Genomic DNA, 25,959 nt, shown 5'->3' on the forward strand with positions numbered 1-25,959 from the left:
AACCTTCAAAGATGTTCAGGGTTAGAAGTGTGCTTTTGGGTTGTCTTTGTGGATATATGGAGGTACGTTTCAGACATTAGGATAAATTTCAGGTGTATTAAGGGTATAATTCAATATGTGAATGATGGGATAACTTATGTTTGTAAGCACATGTGTTAAATGTGGATCCCTGATTAGTCACATATGGTTGTTTGACATCCTTCACTGCTGCTGTTTGCAATGTTAATAAACATGCCTGCTTACAAATCGAATTCAAGATCTGAATGAAATTTTTCTATCAAATCCAAATACACAAGCAGGGAAGCCTCAAGGACTAGTGGGGGGGGGTCACTTCATTTCCCCATGCATTCCCATCCCCACACCATGTTTTTCTTTCCTCTGGAAGCCCCTCTATCCTCCTTTCTAAGCTTCCTTCTCACTCACCAACCAACCTTTTTTTCCTGCTCTCACAAATCTTCAGCTTTCTTTAGAATTTATTTACTCCATTTATATCCCACCTTTCTCCCCAATAGGGAACCAGAGCAACTTACATCATTCTTCTCTCCTGTCCTCTATTTCACCCAGCAACCTTCTATGGCAGAGTGGGGATTTGAACCTGGGTCTCCCATATCCTACACTACACTAACCTTGAGTCTCCAGTGTTGTGCCCATGGGTACCATGGCACCCACTGACACCTTTCCTGGTCTCACAAGTGTTTCTAGAAAGTGGATGGGGCCAGCAGGATTTCTGATTAGCCAATGCAGATGTGATTGGCTGTGGAGATATTGAAAAAGTGGAGTGGTGGTGGTGGATCCAGCACTCACCTTTTGGATGTCCTTGCATGCGTACAAAGCACGTGTGTGCTCCTGGCGCAGGTGTGCTCCTGCGGTACCAGTGCCAATTTAACAAAGTAAATAATGGTATGGTTGTTGTGGATTTTCTGGGCTGTATAGCCATGGTCTTGGCATTGTAGCTCCTGACGTTTCGCCAGCAGCTGTGACTGGCATCTTCAGAGGTGTAGCACCAAAAGACACTAAGAGATCTCTGTCTTTTGGTGCTACACCTCTGAAGATGCCAGTCACAGCTGCTGGCGAAATGTCAGGAACTACAATGCCAAGACCATGGCTATACAGCCCGGAAAATCTACAACAACCATCGTTCTCTGGCCGTGAAAGCCTTCGACAATAAATAATGGTATATTTACAATAGTATGATACAAACAATTGATGACACAAACAGATGAAAATACGGCGGGCTTCCGATATTAATTCCATTTCTGAATTCAAACTCCTTCAAGTAAAGTGTAAAGAAATCTTCAACAGACGTTGCATTCATTTTTCACATGTAAATAGAGATGGTCATGAACAGGAAAAAACCCCCGAACACTATGTTCATTGTTCGTTGCCATCCACGAACAGGGATTCATGAACATCGATGGACATGACATGTTCACGAACATGTTTGTAGTTGGAGGTTCGTGGGAGCAAGAATGCCCCCTTGGGACTTAGCTGAACTTGAGCCAGGGAAAGGAGAGTCCATGGATTTCCCCCTTTCATGTCATTTTCTCTTCACAGTGACAAAAACGACTGTGTGTTAGAAGCTACTTTGAGGGGTTACAAACTGACCTTTCCAATGTCCAATACCCACCAAATTTGTAGGGGACATAGTCCTTGCTGTTTTCTGAAGACCCCCCAAGTTTCAGAGAGATTGCACCCTGGGAAAGCCATGATCCATGGGTCCCTCCTTGTCATTTTCTTTTCACAGTGGCAAAAACTGGACTGTCTGCTGGAAGCTACTTTGAGGGGTTACAAGCCAGAAGGAAAGCCAGAAGGAGTTCAGACAGAGTTCAGACAGTCCATGCCTATGTTGCCAGGGGAATTGATTGAAAGGTGCCAGACTGTCTGGCTTTACGAACGGCTTACGAATGCCATGAAGAGGGCTTGGAACGAACGTTTGCCAGGAATGGGGCCTCATGAACAGCTTGCTTGCGAACAGCTGATTGGGCTGTTTGTGGCTTTTTTCTGTTTGTATTGCTGTTTGTACCCATCTCTACATGTAAACATCTTCAGTCATTAATTGTTGCCAAAATACAAAGGGCAATACTATAACAAAATACCATATGCAGACACTCAGTAACAATATCATGTCAAAATGTAAATATAAATTAAATTAAATCCAAAAATTTCTTATCATGTCTACATATGTTAATACCAGTTAGAAAGTGTTCTCAGTTACACTGTAGCTTCTGAAATACAAAAAATATAAAGGACATCTCAAAGTCAAATGGTAATTAATAAAATCACATAGTCCCAACAAAAGCCAAAAGGAGATATCAAGTGTTAAATATCAAAAATTACTGCATAATGTCCCTATACATACCATTTTGCCAATATTGCCACTCTTAGTTAAATCAGCAAAAGCTTCATCAGTCTTTCCAAAGTGGGTGGCTGCAGACTACTGCAATCTGCAGGCGTATAAAGAGTTCACAATACAGCCAACATTTCTTAAAGGGGCAGATGTCAAGAGTTCAGATTCTCCGTAACAGGTCAGTTAATATAACATTTGGAGGGTGTTACAAAAAAGGCATAACAACCAGAGTAGTTGACCAAGCAGCTTTTTGTGTACGGAGTATCTTTTTTTATTTGAGAGCGGAACTACAAGTGACAAAAGGCACAGGTTGGACACTTGTCAGCTTCCCTCAAGTTTTGATGGGAAATGTAGGTATCCTAGTCTTGCAACTTGGCTCTCCGACTGCTGTCCAATGGACTTTTCAACTGTCACTTGTCCAACATTCCGCCAAGCTGCCTACATTTCCCATCAAAACTTGAGGGAAGCTGACAAGTGTCCAATCTGTGCCTTTTGTCACTTCCGCTCTGAGTCAAACCTCTTGATTCTTTCTTGCAGATTTCTCATGTGGTTGTTTCCCCATATCCAGATTTAGACAAACCTTCTGGTTTGAGTGTGACTGTTGAATTTCTGAGTATCTCTCTATTGTGGCTGGTGTTGTGAGTTTGAGTATATGGCAGATGTATCCAAATTACAGTTCTTAGCACAGTTACACAATGCAATAGTTTCAGGAGGGTAGATGTGTTGATCCACAGTAGAAGAGTAAGAATTGAGTCCGGTAGCGCTTTAAAGACCAGCAAGGATATAAACTTTTGACAGTCAAAGCTCCCTTCATCAGATACTGGTGAAGGGAGCTTTAACTCGCAAAAGTGCAAACCCTGGAAATTTTGTTGGTCTTTAATGGTATTGGATTCATGCTACTGGACATGAAACTTGCTCACGATGCAATCGTGTGTATGTGTGTGTTATGCCCCAGTAATGTGCATGCTCCAGTATGCAAGGACCAACCTCATTTTGTGATTTTTCTTACAGGACTCCGACTATCTAAAACGACTTTCTTCCCACAGCATCTGAAAAAGTAATCTCTGACTCACAAAAGCTCATACTGGAATAAATGTTAGTCTTTAGGGTGCTGCTGGATTCGTGCTGTTTTGCAGCAGTAGACTAAATGGCTACCACTCTGTTTCAGGAATAATTTCTCTGTCTGGTTCCATTCTTTCTCCATATTGTGGATAACTGCTTTTAGGTTTTGGATACTTACTCCAGGTTTCTTTGTGTGGCTTCCAGATAGCTGTCATGGATAGTTGAATGCAAGGTGTGATTTACTATTTTGTTCTTAGATCTATCTAATACTCTCTGTATTCTGTCATGTTTGAAACTGGCTGCTTTTCAAAAGCATGTATTTATGGAAAGGCAATAATAGAACACAGGAATTCCAGGTTGCTTTTGCAAAAACCCATTTAAAGCTGCAATAAACTTGAGCTCTGCTATTTTGGCTTTAGTACAACCATATTTATGTGACCGGGGCAAATCAGTTAATGACTTCAGTATTCTTGTTTTGTTTGAATAGCTGTAAGGATTAATTACTGTAGATGTGACTAATACCTTAAAAGATTAATACTTGCTTTGTGCACCATTTTACTAATCAGTTGAACTAGTTAGATTATATATGCCATATATTTATGTATATAAAAATGTTTGTGTATATATTTGTGCAAATATGTGTATGTTGGAATGTAGACAACACATTTTAAGAAAATTCTCCCATCCATGCCTGTGCAAATCATATGTGAAGTGAATTTTCTGACTCTTTGAAGCTCTGTTGTTTGATCCAAGATAGATTATTTTCAGGCTTTGGCCACAAAGAAATATTTTACCTGTACAGAGGAGGTCAAAAACAAGTGCTAAACTGATCCCATCACAAAGATGAAAGGAAACGATCAGATAATGCTGTAAGAAGTCTGCTATTATTTTCAGAAAGGGCTTGCTGTATTTTGGGCTCGTTTCCCAAGACTATTTTTCCTTCTGCAACTCTTTCTATAGCAAGGGTGGTGAGGTTAGTTTCTTCCCATTGCTGACAGAAATTGATTGGGGGACACAGAGACTCATCTGGAAGGATGGAAAGGAGTCAAGGCACCTTAAAGGCTTTTGGCATAAGCTTTTGTGACTTTGGCATTCTTCATGGTATCTAAGAAGTGTCTTACTCAGATGACTAACAGGCGTGTGGAAATGTGTGAAGAGTTACAAAAAGGTAGAAAGCCTAGCATGTGGTGTTTTGATTCTGCTTACTAGAAATTATTAATGGAGGGGTTTTTTAGGTACATATGTAATCCCTCTCCTGCACCCTTACATGGTACTTTCTGTTATATTTCCTCAGCATTCTATTTAGGGTTGCCAGGTCCCCCAACCCCGTGGGCAGGAGGTTGGAGGCCCAAGACCTACCTTAGGTATTACTCTCATGTGCTCGCAGAGCATGCATGCTTCTGATTTGTGTGATGATGTTACTTCTGGGAAGTGATGTCATCATGCAGCCCATGTGCCACCCAGGGAGTGCTTCTGTGTGCCGCAGGGGGGCTAAATCAGGCCCAAGTTGGATCATTGCACTGCCGAGGAGCGCATCCCAAGAGGCACGTTCCCCCTGCCAGCCAGGTAAGTAGGGGCTGGGGGGGGGGGGTCGTGGAGCAGGGATCCTCTGCCCCCAGCAGGGGACTGGCAACCCTAATTCTACTCCTTCATTATCACTTCCATTCTGCTGCATGTAGGGTTGGCTACCTCCAGATGGGACCTGAAGTGCTTCTGGATTTATAAATGATCTCCAGACAGCAGAGATTAGTTCCCTTGGTAGAATTATCTTCTCTGGAGAGCACAATCTATGGCATCACCTGAAGAAATGAGCTGTCTATCATGATAATTCATACTGGAATAAATGTTGTTAGTTTAAGGTGCCATTGAGCTTCTGTTTCATTTTTCCCCCTCCAAAACTCTGCCCTCCTCAGGCACTACCCCCAAATCTCCAGGGATTTCCCAAGCTGGAGTTGGCAACACTATCTGGATGACAAGACTAGCCCTGACAAACTGCTGTTAATGTTCTTGGTCTTCTGGAGTATTTAGTCCTCATCCAGCTGTGTGTGTGTGTGTGTGTATTTCTCCCCTCCCCCTTTACTTAAATCTTTTAACTGTTATAGGTGTAGAGGGGAAAATGTCAGCCATGAGGGAAAAATGTCAGCAGTAGGGTTAAAAGGCAATAAAATGCAAGTGGTGCAAAGAAGCTTATGTCATAGTAAATCTGTCAGCCTCTAAGGTGTCACAGTGTTTTTTGTAGGTTGGGGTTTTTTTTGTGGTAAAACACATGTCTACCTCTGCGGAAGCAGTTTCCAGTACCCTTTGGGAAAGAGCTGTGAAATATAAACATGTCGGGCCATTTCTGAGAACAAAACTAGTCTTCTGCAGCTCCTTCGGAGATTTTTCCTCTTGTTTTTTTGAGTATGTGGAGAAGAACCATGCTGTGTTATTGCAAAGGAGAACAGCAGCGTGTTCAACACTTTATAAGTTAGGATCAAGTTTTTCTTCCCTTACAAGTACAAAATTGAGAAGTATTTGGATGTGTAGGTAACTTTTGAAAAGGTATATTAAGCCTATGCTTTACATGGTAGAATAGCACTTCTAACAGAGGAGCCCATCTGTGTTAATCAGAGGTTCAACAACCCCCACTCTTTTTTGGATTACTGCCATAAGAGCCCCTCTAGCTCCTACTTAGAACGTTCTACGTTCTCTGGGCTGTTTTACACATGATAAGTTTCCTACATGAGTATTATTTACATGCAACCATCATCAGTTTCCACCATCCTAAATGTGAAAGATTCTGCTAATGTTGATAAAATCTTCCCGGTAGCAGGATATTTAGCAAAATTCTGGTCTTTGCTTTATTTAAAGAACTGTTGAAAGTGTTTTAGATTGATTAACAACGTGTTTTGCAGACAGCAGTATTATGAGCAGCTAGGCTCTTTCTGCTGTAAGACCAGTGAACCAATTGGATGCTTCCGTCAATTTTATGGAAGTTTTAAAAATATGACCCAGCTGTTTTATATGCAGTCAGCCTGGGGCCAAATTGTTTTTTTTTTTAAAAATGAGGACATTTTAAGCAGGTGGGTAGGAAAGCTGAGAGGAAACTAGGATGGAATGAATGGAGAGCTAGATAACTAAAATGGTAGGATCCTGTCTCATACCTCAAGTCTTGAACAGCACCTGTTCCTTTTAAGCAAAAATTGCTTAAATATTCAGCACCATGGCAATGACCCTTGGGAACATAGTCCAAGCACTGATGACATTTTAATTTAACAATAGTAGGTCCTGAACGTCCAACTGCAATTCTCCCAGCTCTCCTACGTTTCTCTTATCTCACTTAGCTGTCTGGATGTAAACAGTTTAGAGAACAACCAAGAAGGGGGAGCTATTCATTTGGGATGGAGAGATAAATTTTGAGGAGGTACAAAAAGGCCCAATACTGTTGGTTGGCATCCACTATGTTTTGAGTCAAGACTCTTCCTCTGGGAAAAGTTAGTGTGTTTCTTAAGAGCTGCTTGTAAAATAGTCACTCTGTAGGTTAAAATAACTTAGAAAACTGCTAAGGCAGAACAATGACCTCTGGGTCTATCCTGTGTAGGGCTCTCAGTGTGATGCAGGTTGTGCTGAATTTTTGGTCAGAACTTTTATACAATGCAAATGTGGCATTAATTGTCCCCCCAAAGGCTCAGACGTCTACACATCAGTTTCCTTAATTAGGTAAGGGCACTGTCTTTCCAGTCTGTACTGGAGTTTAATTTCCCTGTCACTGAAACAAGATGGATTGTTGGCCTACTTACTTTGGCAATAGACTTGTACATTCCCAAACAACCTCTTGCCTTTCATCTCTAAGATAATTGTCACCAAGGGGAGATACGGGCGTGAAAATACTTGCAGAAATCTGCAATTGAGGCTCAGTTGCTGTGATGCTATGACACAAGCTAACTCCAGTGGTAGCCAGTGGGATGGCAATGGTTCAGTCTGAAGACCCTTGTCCTTGTGAGAATATGGCACCATCGTTCAGAGAACTGTGGGAATTGGAAAGGAAAGACTGGAGAAGTCAGAGGGCAACAGAATGTGAGGTGAAAAATACAAATGTGACATATTGTTACTTTGCTTAGGAATGCGGAACTGAATTAATTCACTTGCTCATAAGTTGTAGAAAAGAATTATTTGAAGGATGAATGCAACAGGGAGTGAATTAGTCTCGGTTTTGGTTAGATTTGCTGCAGAAAGCATTCTTTTTAAAGGTAAAAAAGATAGATGAACAAATGAATAATCCAAACCTAAGTTTGGATTCTCATTTTCTTTTCTCATTGGTGAGAAACCGTGAAGAAAACAGGTGTGATTTTTTTTTTTGTAACTCAGATTCAGAAAATGATGGTGCAATTTAGGCTAGTCTGACAAGCACACATAATAAAGTTCCTTGTTTTCCCTTGGTGTTTCCTAAGGCAATAATAACAATGGTGCTCTGTTATTACTGCCATTATTGTTGCTCACTTGCTTTCCTCGAAGGCATAGAAAAGCTGAGGGCTTGCAAAGAAAGCAAAGCCTTGAAAACTGTACAATATGATAAGGAGAGGAATTCTCCAGATAAAAAATACTGCTCCAAAGAACCATTGTTGGCAAGTAGCTTAGCTGGGTGCGGCACTCAGGTCAGAGAGGAGGAGGTGCACCTGCCCCAGTCTAATTTTTTTCAGCAGGTAACAACCCATTAGCCTCTGTTTCCCCTTCTGTAGAATGGGGAAAGTAAGAATCACAGAGGTGTTGCAAGAGCAGCTTAATAGAAGGCGCTTTTGCAAACTGCTTGTGGTGCATAAATAAATAGTTCCACTTGTTAACACTGGCTCCAAAGAAGACTGGCAACCAGCACAAGATGCCACCTGATTTGTGTTTAATGCATACCGCTTAAAGTTATGCATAAAAACAGGAAAAGGCTGCTGAAACTCTTCTAGCATATACTGATTTTACTGGTGTAACTTGACAACATTTATTAATTCAATGCAAATGTGATAACTGAGGGTAGGAAACTGCCAAATAATCCTTTATTTATTGATTTTTATTTTATTTACAACATTTTTATCCTGCCTTTCTGCCCCATAAAGGTGATCATGGTGGCTATCAACACAGCATCATAAAATATATTATAACACCAATTAAAACACAGCTAAAATACATATACATAAAATAAAGAGGGCAGCAAATTTAAAATACAAGTTAGGAAGGGGAGAGAGGGTACAGCAGATGAAACAAAAACACCTTTACTCACTGACTGAAGACAATGATAGAGGGGACAAATGAAAGTAGCTCGTGTCTCCTTTGTGGCATTAGTTATTATGTCTTTTATAGGCTTTCTAAATTGCTTTTCTTCTAAAAAATAGTGTAAGAAAATAACAAACAAATTGACAATTCAACAACCCCATTAAAGCAAGTAATAAAAACATAGTGGTGGCAACTTATAGTCCACAAGCCAGTTGAAATATGCCATGTAATTACTGTTGAGAGAAGTTCTGTATTACTGTGGCACGTGGTCAGGCATTCATTCCCCTTTGGTGCAGTGTTCTTTTCAAAGACTTCATTCCAAGCGTGTCATGTATAATGGAGGCCAGAATGGTAATGGTCATGCCTTGTAACTTACCGAAAGGCGTTTTGAAAAGCTCAAGTGACTAAAAAGCTGTCGGCCCTTTATGCAGTGAAATGCCATTTCATGCTTATCCATTAGGTGAGCATGATACAGGCTAGATAACGAACCTGAGACTTTTATGAAGATGCTTTTCTCCAACAGGCTTTTTCTTCCAGTGAAAGGATTACGTGGAATTAATTGAAAACTGGAAATGTCTCTGTGGTTGGTAGTGTGCAGTCTTTTCTAAGACAGGGAAATAACTGGCATTTCCATTTCAGGGAGGTAGCCATGTTGGTCTGCAGCAGAACAGCAAGGTTTGAGTCCAGTGACACCTTAAAAAGACCAACAAGATTTTCAAAGTATACCTAGTTACACCTGGTATTTCCTGAAAATCTTGTTCTTTAAGGTGTCACTGAACTCGAATCTTGCTGACTTTCTTGTGGATCTCTACCTTCTCTGCTGCTAGTAGTAAAATATATATGTTACAACGTTAGATTCTTTAGGAAGAATACTTCAATGAACTATCTGCATTGTGACGTATGTATTACCTGAATTTTTAACTTATTATTGAAATACCTCTGATGCATAATTCTGCCTGAAAATAGCTCGAACATACTGCATTGAAATTACTTTCTAAAAAAACTCATGACTGTGCTTCTGTGGTATAACTTCACTGGTGGCTGCTTCCCTGTTCTAGCATACGCAAATACACATATGGGTGTGCAGACTAACATTGAGATTTTGATTATATTTTCCCTTACTTTATACCTAATGCTGACTGAGTGAGACATTACTTTATTTAGTACATTGTTATCCCACTGTTCCATCAAGCGAGCTCAGGGTGATATACTTGGTTCCTCCCCTTCCACTTTATCTTCCCAACAGCCCTGTGAGGTGGGTTAGGCTGAAAGAATAACTGACCCAGGGTCACCCAGAGAGACTCATGGTAATTAGGGTTTTGAACTGGGGTCCTGAAGTGTACACCGATTACACAGCATCCTTTGTAGTTGTAATGGAGTGAATTTAAAAAAAAATCCTGGCAGGGAGAACACTAGGAGTTAGTTTATTTGTGGTCAGTACAGTCTGTTTTAGCTCTCCTCCCTCAGAAACTATTGCTGAATCTTCCAGTGAGGAAATAAATAAGTTGATTGTTTGATGCAAGGCTATAGGTTGGATACAAAGAACTGCAACCTGTGCTTCTACTCCAGGAAATGTGTCTTTGCTTCCTACTCCAGCCACCTACCTATTCCTTCCACAAAGCTACTCTTGAGGGTCAAAGTGCTCTCATGAGCAATACGGGAGGCAGTAGGGGTGATGAATTGGCAGAAACCATCCTTGCCTGTTATGTGTGCATGTGGGAGTTTGGATTTAACCCAGCCCAGCAGGTTTTCCTTGCAAAACGTTGGTTTTGAACATCGTCTTTTTATTTCAATGCCAGATGTATTGTGCTTGCAGGCAGCCTTGCGAATAAGTTGAGAAAATTTATTGCTCGAAAAACATCACTGCCAGCACACGCAACTACTTAGACTAGTCATTTGGAGTCCACTTGCTTGGTAACAGTTCTTAACAAGTAGTAAGGTAACAAGTAGTCAGAGCTGCTTGCAGTTGTTCTGCATGGGGATTTTAAACAACGTTGCATTGCTGTTTCTCCCCAAAGGGGAAAAAACCACATCTATTTTATGTACATTGGTCATTTGTGTAAATGGACTAATTTAAAATACATAATAATAAAACCTTAAGAAGCCTATATTGTAGCCTTGGTATCAGAGTATCAAAGGATCTACCACCACACGATCTATTAATAGGAATATGATATGAAGAATCAGGATCGTTTGCTTTGTTCAGAAGCATCTCTTTTCTCCTGTGGTCCCTGTTTCTTTCCTGCCCAAGTTTTGCAATAGTTTCAAGTGAATCACTTGGTTTTTATTTGTAGGCTGCCTAATTGAGCTGCTTTGCAGAGCAACACAGAATACTGTATAATATCTGTGTATTTCTTAAGATCACTTCCTAGAAAATCTTAAGAACTTTTCACATAAGCCTTAATAGTTTCATTCAGCAATCTTCAAACTTTCCTCTGCTGCACTTTGGAGAAATGAGTCAAAGTTGACTAGGCTTTGTTTTCTTCTGTGCCAGCTGTGCTTTTCTTTACATTCATTCTGTAATATTGGGGCAGCTGTTGTCTAAACTATTAGATACTGATGAATTCTTTTAAAGTAATTATTAGAGGTTCGGTTCTCCAGTTTTGTCTTGATTTCCAAAAATGTGGAGCTGTGTGTTTATATAGAATAATTTTAAGGTACTGACTAGGCATGTCCTAAAAAGTTCCAAGATCAAGAACCTTTAGGCAAGTTGGGTAGAATGCACACAAGTTTTGTTTAGATTAGACTCAGGTTGGCTATGATACCTAGCTATATATTACCCTGAATAAGCCACCACATTCTGCTGTCTCTGTCTTGCCCAGTATCTGAATGTGTTAGTCAAGTGCCTGAGGGAGCAAACAAGTTGAATTCAGATAAGATGGAAGTGATACTGGCTGGAAGAGCCACTGCTTCAAATGAGATTGTTCTTCTTATCAAACATAGCATGCAGCTTTCAAGTGAAATACACTAACAGCTTGAGAGTCTTGCTGTATCCTGATCTCCTGTTTGAAGAAACAGGTGTCTATGACAGCTGAAGAGGCTTCCCCCCCCCTAGCTACACCTCATTAGGAAGATGGCCCCCTGTTTGCAGATATCTGGCCACATGGATCCATGTTTTAGTAACTTCAAGGCTTGAATACTGCAGCACCCTGTACATGCAGCCAATTTGGTATAGTAGTTAAGAGCAGCGGGACTCTTAACTACTACTGTTCTTAACTACTCTTAACTACTACTACTATGTGTGTCTACTGTTTTGTTACCTGCTTCACGTCTCAGGATATCTTAGGGGAAGGTGAGTATAAAATTACTTCAGATAAATATGGATGGCCTGTGGCTTCATTCTGTACCCCCAAGGGTTACCATCCGTTGGCCTCTAATATGTTTGCCATTGTTTTCTTTAGTTTCTGTTCTCACATCTTGAAATATCTCGAAGTATAGAAAGATGGATAAACCAGTAGCCAGGGAAAGGAATAAGGGGGCCATCTACAGATGGTAACGGTAAAGGTAGTTCCCTGTGCAAGCACGGAGTCATTACTGACCCATGGGGGGACGTCGCATCACGATGTTTTCTTGGCAGACTTTTTACGGTTTGCCATTGCCTTCCCCAGTCATGTATACGTTACCCCCAGGAAACTGGGTACAGATGACCAAAATGAAAAATAACATTTGCACTAAGTTTGTATATCAGCTTGAACATGGAGACATGAGAAGTTACGTTAATTAGAAAGACTTTACAGGTAATGTGCACATACACATAATATAAATGGAAGAACAATTTCCCATAGTGCTAGATGTCTGCTATGTAGATTCTAACTCTTAAAGGGAAGTTTGTCCCCTGCTTTCCTTTCCTACAGTTCATCGTGTTTAATTCAAGCCAAACTGCCTTTAGCAGCCCTTCTTCTAGCCATACTAGCTGCTCTGGAATCTAGTTTGGATATTCACTTCAGCTGACTTTAGTGAATGACAGTAGAACTTGGAAACACTAAAAAGTAGTGTTTCTCCTGCTCACAAAAATATGCATGTTGTCTGGGAATTAATGGGTGGCAGAGAGACCAAGGCTTCTTTCTTTCCTGCATAAATGAGACACTCGAACCCTCAGAAAGGGAAGCACTCCCTTGGCAGTAGTAACTAGGCATCAGTTCTACTGCTTGGCAGGCTGCCAGAGGCCTACATACTCTTGCTTCCCTCAAAGTGGTAAAATACTTGTTTGGAGTCTGCTACCTGCCCTGCTCAGCTGATCAGCCTCTGGGTGAATCCAGCCTCACCTCTATGGCTGAGCTGCTGATGGCTTGGAGTTGTGCATTTCCTGGTGCTGGCCAAGAATGCTCATCAAGCCTCACTACGGGGGGAGCAGGAGGCAAGCGGGAGAGGGCAGGCGCAGCCATAGCCTGGAGGATGACTGCAGCAAAAAGGGATGCCGAAGCCATATATTGGGTTAATCTCTGGGGAGCCAGAGGCAAGACAAGGCCAGGCAGCCTCACTATATTTCATTGCAGTGGTGGGGCTTAAGAAGGTCGCCTAGGGGTTTAACAGCACTGGGAGCCCAGAGCAGAGAAAGAGGCCTAGGTGGTCCCCGGAGCACCCAGCGTGAGAGGGGGGAGGAACTGGAAGGGGGAAAGGCAGAATTGAAGCCTGAGACTCGCGTCCTTCCCCCAACAGAGTTTTCTCAGAGAGTAGGCAGTAGTACAGGCTGTCACATTGCGCTCAATGCCAGTTTCTTAATATTAAACGTCACCTTTTTATACAGAACTATTATTTACACTCTGTGTATACTGATAACTTTCCATCCAGGATTTTAGCATTTTCTTTACAGGATGTAAAGGGATGTGTATGAGTTTATATTGCTGCATTGGTACTGGTTTAAGTACATTATTGTCCTTTCATATAATATCTTTGATAGTTGCACTCCTTTTTTTAAAAATAATATTTTATTAAAACTGTAAAACACAACTATAAACTGTTAAACAATAAGCACACAATTTAAAAACATGCATAAAGTCAAAGCAAGTAATAAGTAACAATTAAATATACAAAGATTTATAACTCACAAGAAGTCTATGTTAATAATGAGTAGTAATTATACTAAGTGATGCTTATTACAATATAAGGAATTATAGTTGATCTAGTAAAGAGAGGGAATTCTTACAAAGTACACCAGATATTCTATGAAACTAAGAGGTATTTTATATATTTGCATATGTATGAAAAAAATTTCGGCCGGGCACGGAGCTGTTATATTCCAGATATTCAAAAAATGGAAACCATTTCTCCTAATAAATAATTGAAACGTGATTACTCATTGTACCATCGGACTGCAATAGTCAGCAGAGGAGAGGAGAAGGAACCTTAGGAGGACATCATGTGGATAAGGGAACAGCAGTCAGAATCCGGCTGAAACTCATCATTTGCTTCGTGGGGCCAGTAGCAAGGATTCTTTTGACTATTCAACTCCTTGTATAAATTTTAATTCTGCCATAGCTCCATTGACAGACCTTATTCTTTATTATTTCTGTTTAACTCTCAGATATGCTTCTAGGCTTCAGGGGACCTTCTAAAATTTCTGAATAGTTGGGAACAGCCTTGCATATTTCTGTTTTATTGCCAAAATAATTTACTATAAACAAGAATTTTAATTAATGCAGCTTATTAATAACTGTTACAAGCAAGCAGATGCTCAGTGCTGCAACTGTGGATTTTTCATAAACCATGCTCTTCCATATTCATTGCTACAGCAGATTCTGCTGTGATAAGGGAATACTAATGACTGTGTAAAGTTTGTGCGTCAGATTATTATTATGCATGTTGTGCATGGATTCATTTTCTGTAGTGCTAATTATCTGAAATGCCATCTTCCGTTTATTATTTTCAGAGTTCTGTCCTAGCGGAAACAAGTTTTGTCAATATCAGTTTTTGTATTACTTGGTGAAACAAAGTGGGGAGGGAAAGGGGAGAGGGATGTGTGTGAAAAGGATTTAGTTGTAGATAGGGCTGCAGCGCAACTGTTACAGCTTCTCTCTTTTGCAAACCCAACCTGCAACGATGAATACTAGATCTCAGTTATTTTTCAAATAGTTCATTGTCCGTCTTCTGTTCAGTCCCACATGGATTTGCGCATGCGCAGGCCTGCAGATAAGGCAAGGATTCAAAGCTAAAATCTGCTAGGGGGCGCTCGGCCACCCAATGCGCATGCGTGGCATTTCCCACCGAACATGCCACTGGGAGGCGGCGCCCCTTCCACCCTCAGTTTGCTGCCAGCTAGGAAGGTTCACACTTTTTATTCGCTTTGTTCTGAAAGTGAAAGGAAAATAAGGATAAGTGTTAAAATGGCTGATAAAGCTTTATTTAAATGCTGTTCTACCTGTGCTACTAAAATGACCAGAACAGATAGCTATTCTGTCTGTCTGGAGTGCTTGGGGAAGCGCATAACGTTCAGACTTGCGAACATTGCCGCAAATTCACCCCAAAGGCCAAGAGGGCCACTAGGCTGAAGATGCTCTTCTGGGAGAAAGCTATGAGAGCCTCTGATATTCTGAAGACCTCTTTCCCTTCAGCGGGTAGTGGAGACCAGATGGTCCCACAAGTACAAACTTCGACCTCGACAATAGCAACCTCTTCTTGGTGAAGCCCCTTGAGCCACTCGGCTGTCTCTGTCCTTTTGACCTCGGATCCATCTCATACTTGACACCGATCACTTGAGACCCAAAGCCTCACTGGGGTCCCTTGGATTCGACATCCTCCTCCTAAATCACCTTCAAGATCAGAGCCTGCACCGACTCCGATAACGAAGTTGAAAAAGAAACGCCCAGATTTTGCTCAAGAGTAGGTGTGGGCAAAAACTCTCTAGGAGACACTTTTCAGCTGACTTGGAGAGGGAACCTCTTTTACGTCTTTCCCCTTATTCCCTTGTTTGCCAGAATCGTCAGCAAGATACAGAGAGACAGACCGGACTTAATCCTGATAACACCTTACTGGCCCAGGCAACCCTGGTTCAAGCATGTACTGCACCTCTCCAGAGGTTCTCTGTTTCATTTCAGGTTGGAGCCAGACCTTCTCAGCCACATGGGGATATGGTATCATGACCCACCAAGACTGATACTGGCTCATACTGGGACAGGACAACTCTCGGACAGAGTAGCAGAGATTATTTTCAACTCTAGATGTGAAAACACTAGAAAATACTATGGTTTTAAATGGGACAGATTTGCCAGATGGGCTACTCTAAAGGGGCTAGATCCTTTTGAATGCATGCTATCCCAAATTTTGGAATTCTTATTAGTATTCAGTTAATCAGTTAAGGTATATTTGGCAGCCATTTCTGCTTTTCGCTCTAGAATAGATGAGAAGACATCCATTTCTCACCATATCTCTAAGTCATTCCTTAGGGGGTTGCAGAATCTCTTTCCACCAGCCAAGCAAATTGTACATCAGTGGTCGCTTCAGTTAGTGCTAGCCAAACTTGCTAGTTGTTCTCTAAAAATTTTCTCTCTGAAAGTCTCCTTTTTTGGTAGCCATTACATCTACTAGAAGGATGAGTGAGATGGCGGCCCTCAGATCCGACCCTCCTTTTCTCAGAGTACATCAGGGCAAAGTGGAACTTCGCCCATGTACTAGGTTCAGAACTAAGGTTGCTATTTCTTTCCACCTAGATCAGGACATAGTGCTCCCCATGTTTTTTCCATCCCCTTCCAGCGATTCAGAAAAAGCACTACTCACGCTTGATGTATGCAGAGGATTGTTGTTTTACTTAAATCGTACATCTTCACTTAGAAAGGACAAACAGCAGTTTGTTTGCTATGTGGGCCCCAGGAAGGGCAAAGAGGCTACAGCTCAGTCTATAGCTATATGGGTCACACTTAGAATTAACGAATGTTATATAGCACTTGACAAGATCTCAGGCTTCTTCTGCAGCTTGGATGAGAGGAGTGCCTCTCCGTGATACCTGCAATGCAGCAACCTGGTTGTCCACAGACACCTTCACAAAACATTATGCCCTGGACGTAAGGGAGAGAAGACAGGCAGCAATAGGACAGGTGGTCCTCCACTCCCTCTTTCAGTAAGAGCACACCCATCTCCAGGTAAGAAGCTTGTTAGTCTCCTTTGTGGGATTGCACAGAAGACACACAATGAAAACAGAGTTGCATTTACCGTAACTGTTGTTCATTGACATCTTCTGTGCAGGCACACGTGCCCTCCCTCCTGCCCTGCTGTGCCTGAACTATACTTACTTTGGGTCTGCGACTCAGGAGAACTGAGGGTGAAAGGGGCTCCGCCTCCCAGTGGTGTGTTTGGTGGGACATATTGGGTAGGTAAGCACCCCCTAGCAGATTTTAGCTTTGAAACCTTGCTGTATTGGCAAGCCTGTGCGTGTGCAGTCCCATGTATGCCTGCATGGAAGACATCAATGAACAACAGCTATGGAACTTACGGTAAGTGCAACTCTGTTTTAATTTAGGTGGTAAAGGTTTCTCTCAAGACAACCAAAAATACTCCTGTACAAAGAAAATGGCACAGTTATGGTTATTTGGCCTTCTTAAGGTTTTAGTATGAAAACGGCAGCGTATCCAGTTGCATAACCCGAACAATTATTAGTCCCTCTAGAACTGATATGATGTATGTAGATGGTACAATGTATGTAGAATCACTGACAGTAAAATCCTAAACAGAGTTACTCCAGTCTAAGCCCATTGAAATCAGTGGGTTTAGACTGGTGTAACTCTGCTTAGGATTTCACTGCAAGTAGCCTGTCCTTTCAGACTACTTAAAATTGCCCCACAGACCTCTGCTCAGATAGAATAAGAAATATTGGCAATGGTATTTGGCTGCACCAAGTATCGTTCTTGAGGGGAGGGACAGTAAATGGAGGCATTTTCAAATGCAGCTTCAAGAAGCTGAAGACAAGTTGCTATTGCAATAATAAATATCAGCTAAAATGGTGCGTAGTGTGAAAGATTGTATTATATTATATTTGCCTGTAATATAGTGTTGCACTCACCAAATAAGGAATGATTTCTATATCTTGGAAGAACAGCCTTTAGTTGTTCGTGAAAGATAAGAATTCTAGAAACAAACCTCTCTAATTCTCAGTTTTCCATGTGATACTGGCACCTTACATTTGACCATGTCCAACATGTTTACTGTATCTCTTATTCCATCCTTTAAGGATAGCTTTTTCGGGGCTAAATTTGCCTTGATACTATACCATCTTCTTTTGTGGGTGGCAAACTTTTTAAAAAATCCCATTTGAACAATTCTTCTGAATTTGTGGCTAGATAAGAATAGACAGTGTTGAAGATTTGTCCATTATATGAGGATCCAAGAACCAGATGACTGTCCAAGCTGCCTTTGCTTAGATCTGTCTTATACTAACAGACCAAGATAAATATTATCTATTTTTGTCTGTATATGTTTAAGTAATAGGTCAAATAACAGTTCCTCTTGGAGACAAGATTGAGAAAATGGCGCAAGGGAAGGCTTGTGGCCCCAGTCTAAATCGGGTTCCTACATAACTGACTCTTATAGGAAAAAATGCTCGGAAATCTGTGTATGGTTTTCCCAGGATCTTTTACATCTGTGCCCCTTGTGTCTGTGAATGACCCTGTTCTCCTACAAGGAGAGATAATTTTTATGTTCCTGTAGCTTTTTGCTGATGGAATGAGTATCATGGAAGAGTTTTGAGGTGATGGAAAAGCAAGTTGAACCAATGATCTTAGACTGAGGTATTTTAGGTCCAAATAGTAAAGCAAATGTTTCTACTACGAGTCAGTCTGTTATGGGGGCTGAAAGGCTTACGACTCCACGACAAAGGGACAAACTAGAAAGTAAAGCTGATTATAAAAAGGGGAGAAAAGATTGAGCTGACCAATGTAGTGACTAACCAGATGTTCATTGCCTTGGGAAAAAAAATCTTGATCTAAGAGATTTAAAAATGAGACATGAAAACACCAGTATAGGTAGTGTAGACTAATACTGCATTTAGATTTTATTTTTATGATCTAGCTTTTATGTGTAACTTCTTTAATAATAACAACAACAATAATAGCATTATTTATATATACCACCCTTCAGGACAACTTAATGCCCTCTCAGATTGGTTTATAAAGTGTGTTATTATCATCATGATAATCACCCTATGAGGTGGGTGAGGCTGAGAGAGCTCTGAAAGAGCTGTAACTGACCCAAGGTCACCCAGCTGGCTTCAAGTGGAGGAGTGGGGAATCACTCTCCAAATGAGAATCCTGCTGTTCTTTTTTTTTTTTTTGACATTTCAAATAACATACAACAGATCAAATTATTGTTTCATATGTTTTACAGTATATTTGGGAAAAGATTACAGCCGCTTTTAACCACTACACCAAACTGGCTTTACTCAAAGCTTTAATTTATCCTTTTAAAAACTGGAATGAGTAGTTTTGGGGGACTTGTCAACATTATACCTATACCAATATTAGACCTGTAACTTCCAGCCATATAAAGATTAGCTCATATAAAGATTATCCACCACGTGGATCAGCTCCTCTGCGTCTCTCCAGGGTATGTTGGAATGAGTCAGCATCAGGTGAGCCACTAGTCCCTGAGGAAGTTGTCCTGACGAAAGCTGCCACTAAGCCAGTTGCAGTTAGGACTGTCAGTGGCTGTTTGACTTCTGTACCAGCTTTGGGAAGATTTTGTAAACATAAGAAACAACATGAATTACAGAAGACTTTTATGAATGCACTTACCATCATACCATCCTTTTCGCCCTTGGAGTACTTACCTTGCTCAAAGAAGAAACAGAGTGGGGTGTGGAGCCCCCTGTGATTAATGAACTGATTCAAAGAGTTCTGGAGATTCAATTAGTACTATGTACAATGATTGTATTTATGAGCATGATTGTATTGTTTGTATAAACAACATATTTGTATTTTGACATTGAAGAGAAATAGATATAGTAGTTTTGTTAGAAATTTGGGTGTTTTTCACTATGTGTATTGTAATAGAAAGATTATAGGCTGGGAAAATTCCAGAGTACCTAGGTAGAGCAAAGAAAGTTGACCTGTGTATAAACAATATAATTGGTGTGAGAGGCTGTTTTACATGATACCAAGCCTGAAGTGAGCTCAAACAGCTACTGCAATAAAGATTTTAAAAATGCAAAATGCTATTTTCCAAGGATGGCCAGTTAGAAGAGCGGATGGGCTAATAAAAAAAAATCACATTTTGAAATTACAGGAATACTTTAGTGAAACTGAGAATGAGTATTTGAATTACAGGGAAACTATCTTGGTTGATTGCTATTTAAAATATATGGAAGCATATTTGCTTAAGGACATCAAAGTAAATAAGTAATAAAATACTGCAAATCTGTGTTTGCAAAGCATGGAATATGTTTTTATCATCTACACTCTTGTGTATTAGGACAATTTATTTTATATAACATGAAAATTGTATTGAGTGTAGATCCTGCTGAGAATTTCTGCCCACAGAAGGATTTATGTCAACAGAACATAACCTTTTTGCCTCCTTCCCTCCTGCAACCCCAGATGCCCCAAATACTGTCCCCATCCCCTCCGGAACAGCGTGAGCTGAGAGTTTATTATTTATTTATTTATTTGATCACATTTCTAGACCGCCCTCCCCGTCAAACAGGCTCAGGGTGGTTTAACAACAGCTTGAAACAGTAAAAACATTATAAAAACATTAAAACATCATATCAAAACAATTAAAATTGGCAGGTATAAAATATTAAAATACAGCATTGTCCTGCATGGGTGGTCACCCCTCGCCCCTGCATGAGTTGGTCACCCCTCCCCCCTGTGCATGTGTGGAAATGATTGGTAGGCATTTCCTTGATTTTATCTTCCATTTTCCATTTTTGTATACCTTATTATCTGTTCCAGTGTAACTTTCTGTTAAATTAAAACTCATTTTTGCTTTTTTATGCATACTTAGCATCTTCCACCAAGCTAGTGAAAGCCTGTGTATAAAAGAAAAACTCTTGTTCTCATAATTGACTAAAGAACCTCGAAGGTTCCAGAATGATAGAGTATATATAACTTGAATGTCTTTAATACATGTCTAATGTTAATAATTTGGTTTTGAAAACGTAGTGGATATTACTCTGATAGCATTTAAAATGCTAAAAATAACATCACTGCCCACTGCCCACTGACAATGAAGCTGGCATTGCCTAGATTGCATTTGCCAAGAACGTTGACTTAAAAAACAACAACAACTGGTATATTGGAATAGCTCAGAAGAACAATACCCCTGCATTCATTATACCACTACCTGGCAGCAGCACTTCATTTTACATGTTCTTTAATTTGTTTCATGATAAACTTTAGCTTGAAATTGGTAGTGCAGAGTTTAATTGATTAAAAGCAGCTATTGTGAATTCATTGTACTTATAAAAAAAATGTAGTAATGTGAGTCAAAATGTTAAGATATTATGAACAATTATACACCAATGTGTTTTATGTTTGCTAATTTTGTTAGGGAAGTATTGTGTGAGAGAGGGTGAGATTTTGCTGTGGGGAAGCAATTTGGTGGAAGGGAAAAACGAAAATGGGGGCGCATTGGAAATAGATAATGTGTTAAAAGAAGTGCTAATAGTAGCCAAGGGAATGATACCTTCTGTAGTACCTTAAAGACTAATCAGCGCATACAAATCTATACATAAACATTGAGATGAAAAAGCCATAAAATACATGAGGCCATAGGTAAGTCTGTGACATTTTATGCCAAGCAAAAATACATACATGATGAGAACATTGACCCTGTCACAACCAGGAACTGGTATTACCCTCTTTCTAGATCTGCTATGATAATTTTATGCTTCAAATTGCAGAGAAACCAGTCCACATTGAATAGAATAAAATTTGCTGATAAATTCTAGTTCATTTCAAGTGTGGTTACGTTGAGGTCGGCAGTAGAATGTTCTGTGAGGTTGGAATGCTCTTCCAGTGACTTCTGAAAGCAGCAGTTTTTGAGTTCAGACTTGTGTCAAGTTTTCTCATCTATGGATTGACATTCATCCTGGCTAGACAATGGCAGGGTACATTGTTGGCAAAGGATGGCATTTAAGGATCAACTGGTGAATGAACTGCAGCTGCATATAGGTTTTGTAATAGTGTTTGCCAGAGCAGATATGGGGACAGTTGTTGGCATTGTTACAGAGCTTGGACCCTGTGTCTGTTAGATGGCCCATGACTACTGGTGAATAGCTGTTTCTGTAAATGAGAATAGGGCTACCATTCAAGGCCTGCAAAATGAGCATCTCTGTCTCTGCAATGGACTGTAGATCATTGCTAATGAGACGGATGTGTGATTTTGTGGGCAAATGTAGGTGACAAGTGGTGTTCTGTCTCTTTTTCTCCTGGTCTTTCTACAAAAAGCTGAACATTCTATCATGACAACATGCATACATAAAGATGGGAACGTCTCAGATTAGTAATGGATGCTGCAGATTATGGCATCGTATACAATGTGTATCCATCCTAACTTCAGTAATAATCTTTTCAAGTAACAGTTCTTTTGTAATAAATCTATTCCTTAAGCTGTTATAGGTAACATACTAATCTTGGATAGTATTAATTTGCTGTGAATGAACATAGTAACAGTTGCTCATATCATATACAGCTTGTTTCCTGCCAAGATAATTGCAGCGTTTCATAAAAGAAAGATGCAGAATCCAAATTACAGTTTGTAGCTATTCTTTAGTCATAAAGTACACTTTCCTATTTAAAGTTCTTCACTGGGTAATTGAATAGTTAAATCAGAAGAGCATTAAATATGTGCAGTTATAGTACGAACTGAATGTGTAGAAGATTATTTTTACAAGTAGTAACAGACTTCTAAAATACTGTGATGTTCATGCGCGCACCTGCCCATCCATACCATCCTATTTCGAATGGAGGTACTTCTGTCAGACTAATTTGGAGGGTATCCTCTGCATATTTAAATTTAGTTTGAAACTGACCCTATTGGCTCTTGTGCCATTGGGAATATAGTGGGATCTACAACTTTCTCCTGTCTGAGAACCCCTTTCCCAGACTTACTGACGTGATGAACAAGAATGGTTTTAGACCCCAAGTACTGGGTTGCATCCTCCTACAACTCTACTGAGTGAGGTTTGAAAACATCCTCTGGCCCATATAGCCTTCCTCTAACTTTGGTGGCTCTTCTGTTGGAGGGAGAATAATTGAAGTTGGAGGAAGATTTCTTAGATGGGAGGAGGGGCTCCTTGGAGGATGGATCCACCCCACAGATTGGGCATTATGGTTCCCAGTATCCCTCCATGTTGCTGCAACTGCTCATGACAACATCTAGGGCTTAAATCATGATGCCTTCCTTATTTTACCATTCCTAATGCCCAGAGTTTCTTCTGTCTCTTTCCCTCTTACACAGACTTGGGCAGCACAAGAACAATTCTATCTGGCCAAAAATCTTAGAAAACTGTGTTGGTGAGGGAAATCACTGGGTATCTGGGATTTTAAAAAACTTTCCGGCTGATGTTGCTTCAAGTTCAACCAGTATACTTTGCTGTGCAAAAGGGAAGCTCTGGCCATGTGTCCTACAACAGTGCATCATCTTCCAAGCATTTCCTTCCCAAGTTAGAAGATGGGGTTGGGAGGGTGACAAGAAAGCACAAAACTAGGACAGTATGTCTGTGATTATTGCTAGTAGAGAGAAGGAGGGCGCCCCTGAAAGGTGTAGCAGCTGTGCTACGTTGAGGATTTTTCTGAAGTGAAGTACCTAATGGTAGGGGGGAAAGGAAGTGAAGAAAGGAGACCTTTTGTGCTCAGTACAATGGTTTTGAACAAAACCTGACTCATATGAGGCTTTGAGATGAGGCGGTTAATAATATGGCAACATAAAAGTAAAAATGTATGTGTACATATTAACCCCTCCCCCCCAATATTTCAGGAGATGAGGTAGGCGAATCCGTCAGCACTCACCTGTTCCAAATCCTGGCTACAGTGTGTGAATTTCTATGTTATGCTATGCTACGTCTGTACCAGATAACATATGGCCATGCAAAAGCCCCTCGCCCCACTAAGCATCTAGTGGAATGCCACTCCTCTTCTCATACACACAATTTTCTGCAGCTTCGAATAGTCATAGCCAGACAGTCATGCTGGGGCCCTGGGGAATGCTGCTTAGACCTTCATTGCTGAAGGATACCAAAGAAAGTTGGTGGAATTGTTGTCTACCAGCTTGGTTCTGTAGTTCAAACATTGCCTGATGATACCTTCAGATTTGTTAATTGATTGATTTCACTTATATCCCATTTCTCTCCCCAGTGCGGAGCCAAAGTGGCTGACATTATTCTCCTCTCTTCCGTTTTATCCTCACAGCAACTGATGCTGGGTGATGGAATCACTGTAGGCTAACCTGCCTGCTTGTGCCCCCTTCCCTTGTTCCTACCTATGGGACTTGATTGTCTCCCCTTCATTCACCATTCATTAATGGACGTCTTTGCTTATGCTCTGATCTCTTCATGGAGCACTGGATTTGTCTTTAATAGACTGAACGTTGTAATATAAATCAAGAAACTTGGCAGGTGTTGCTCAGTTTTGCAAACAATATAATTTAAAAGGAAAAGATTTCAGTTCAGCTACACTTTTTTAAGTCACAGAAGTAGGAAATCAGTGAAAAGGGTAATTTTCAGCCATCCTTTGCGGGGGGTCTTTAATAGATTCTGATGAAATGTTATTCTCTAATAAAAGATGTACATGATTTTAGTCACTAACTTGTGACAAAAGTTTATATCAAATTACACTACTTATAATCAAGGCTGAAAGTATCAATCTGTCTAATTCGCAACACAGCCTGATCTGTGGATACTTAAATCCAGAGACTGGTGGCATTAATGGACATGACAGATTTTTCTCACAGTGAAAAAACACCTCAGAAAAATATGAAATCTTTAAAGAAAACCACCCCCAAATGATAAAAGCAGCGGCTGTAGCTTTAAAAAATGGACGCCTTCAGTGGTTGTTGCTAAGCCACAACCACAACAGTATTGCTAGCTGCAGCAATATTTGGTTTGTGTCAGTATAAGGCAGGGGGAGGGGCAGGGCCTTTTCCAGAACTGTTTTGGCTTTTGAGGGACGACACATCCTTGCCAGGTGTGGCAGCAACCGCCAGGTAACTTGATATCATGGAATTTGCATGATTCATCCAGGACTGGCTGCTTGCTACTGTTCAACAGCAGCTGCCCCACCAAAGCCAAACACCATCGAAATATCAGAGAACGTATGTAGGTTTTAGTTAAAAATGCTGAAAATGTTCAGAGAGGAAGGCACATTATCTGTGGAAAATGCCCAGTGGCCAAATGAAACAAAAAGTAATAGTGAAGTACATAATTAAGATGAGACTGTTGAATACTGTATTTTGTCTTTGATTTATATTGAAGAAGCAATATTGTTTTACAATATTTTCATTGAGTTTATGCAAGCAACTGTGGTAGCTATAAACGGTTATAAATACTATGTGAAACCAGTGAAACTATTCTTATTTCCAAAAAAGCAAACTGAAAGTAAATACGTTTCAGAATACATGGACTTCTTTTTATTTGAGACTGGAACAGCTGACTGAATGTGCATGAAGAGTTTAATTGGCTTAATATTGTAACTCATATTTTAGTGTTAAATATGCAGTTGAATCTGGATACGTTTATTTGGAACTAAGGGGCTTTGGGATTGGTGGATCTTGCTTCCAAATATAGTAGGGAGTAAGGCTGTTAAATTTGGCTGTATATCTAGAATCCTGAAGTTACTTATTGGAAATAAAACATGCATAAAATCTACAATGTATTAAAATAGGATTATAAAATAAATGCATGTAGTCTTGGTAATATTTGGAGGAAAGTGTGGTTTTAATGTCTTTATTCATTCAAGCTTACAAGAATGATGACTGGGCCTGTATGATGGATAATTTAACAACTTTTTTTCCTTTTTCAGATATTGTTTTGTTTTTGCTTTGGGATACCTCACTGTGTGCCAAATTTCTAGAGTCTATATCTTTGACTATGGACAGTACTCTGCTGATTTTTCTGGGTAAGAATAAACAATATTTCCTGAAACTCGAGCTAATTTTGCTGTTAAATATAATGGGCTTAAATAAACACTTCCTAGTAATTCATAGATATCTATATAAATGAAATATGTTTAATTAGTTCCTATAATTTATGTATTATAATAGCAGTGGAGTATTAAATAATTCCTTCCTCAGGGAAACCTGTGTGGAATGTATCCCCATGCCAGACTTCATCTTAGATACCTCATACCCTTTTTCTTATAACCTTGCATTTTAATTCTAAGAGTCTG

General features: G+C 40.2%; 1 protein-coding gene across 1 annotated transcript in view; it reads left to right on the forward strand.

Annotated features, from left to right (window-relative positions):
• MBOAT2 (membrane bound O-acyltransferase domain containing 2) overlaps positions 1-25,959 on the forward strand; it is a 105,592-nt gene that overhangs the window by 46,181 nt on the left and 33,452 nt on the right. Inside the window, exon 4 of the mRNA XM_054978934.1 lies at positions 25,594-25,689. Coding sequence (XP_054834909.1) covers positions 25,594-25,689 — 96 coding nt within the window. The remainder of the gene's footprint in view (positions 1-25,593; positions 25,690-25,959) is intronic.

This window comes from Eublepharis macularius, chromosome 1 (assembly GCF_028583425.1).
Source record: "Eublepharis macularius isolate TG4126 chromosome 1, MPM_Emac_v1.0, whole genome shotgun sequence".
Classification (NCBI taxonomy): domain Eukaryota; kingdom Metazoa; phylum Chordata; class Lepidosauria; order Squamata; family Eublepharidae; genus Eublepharis; species Eublepharis macularius.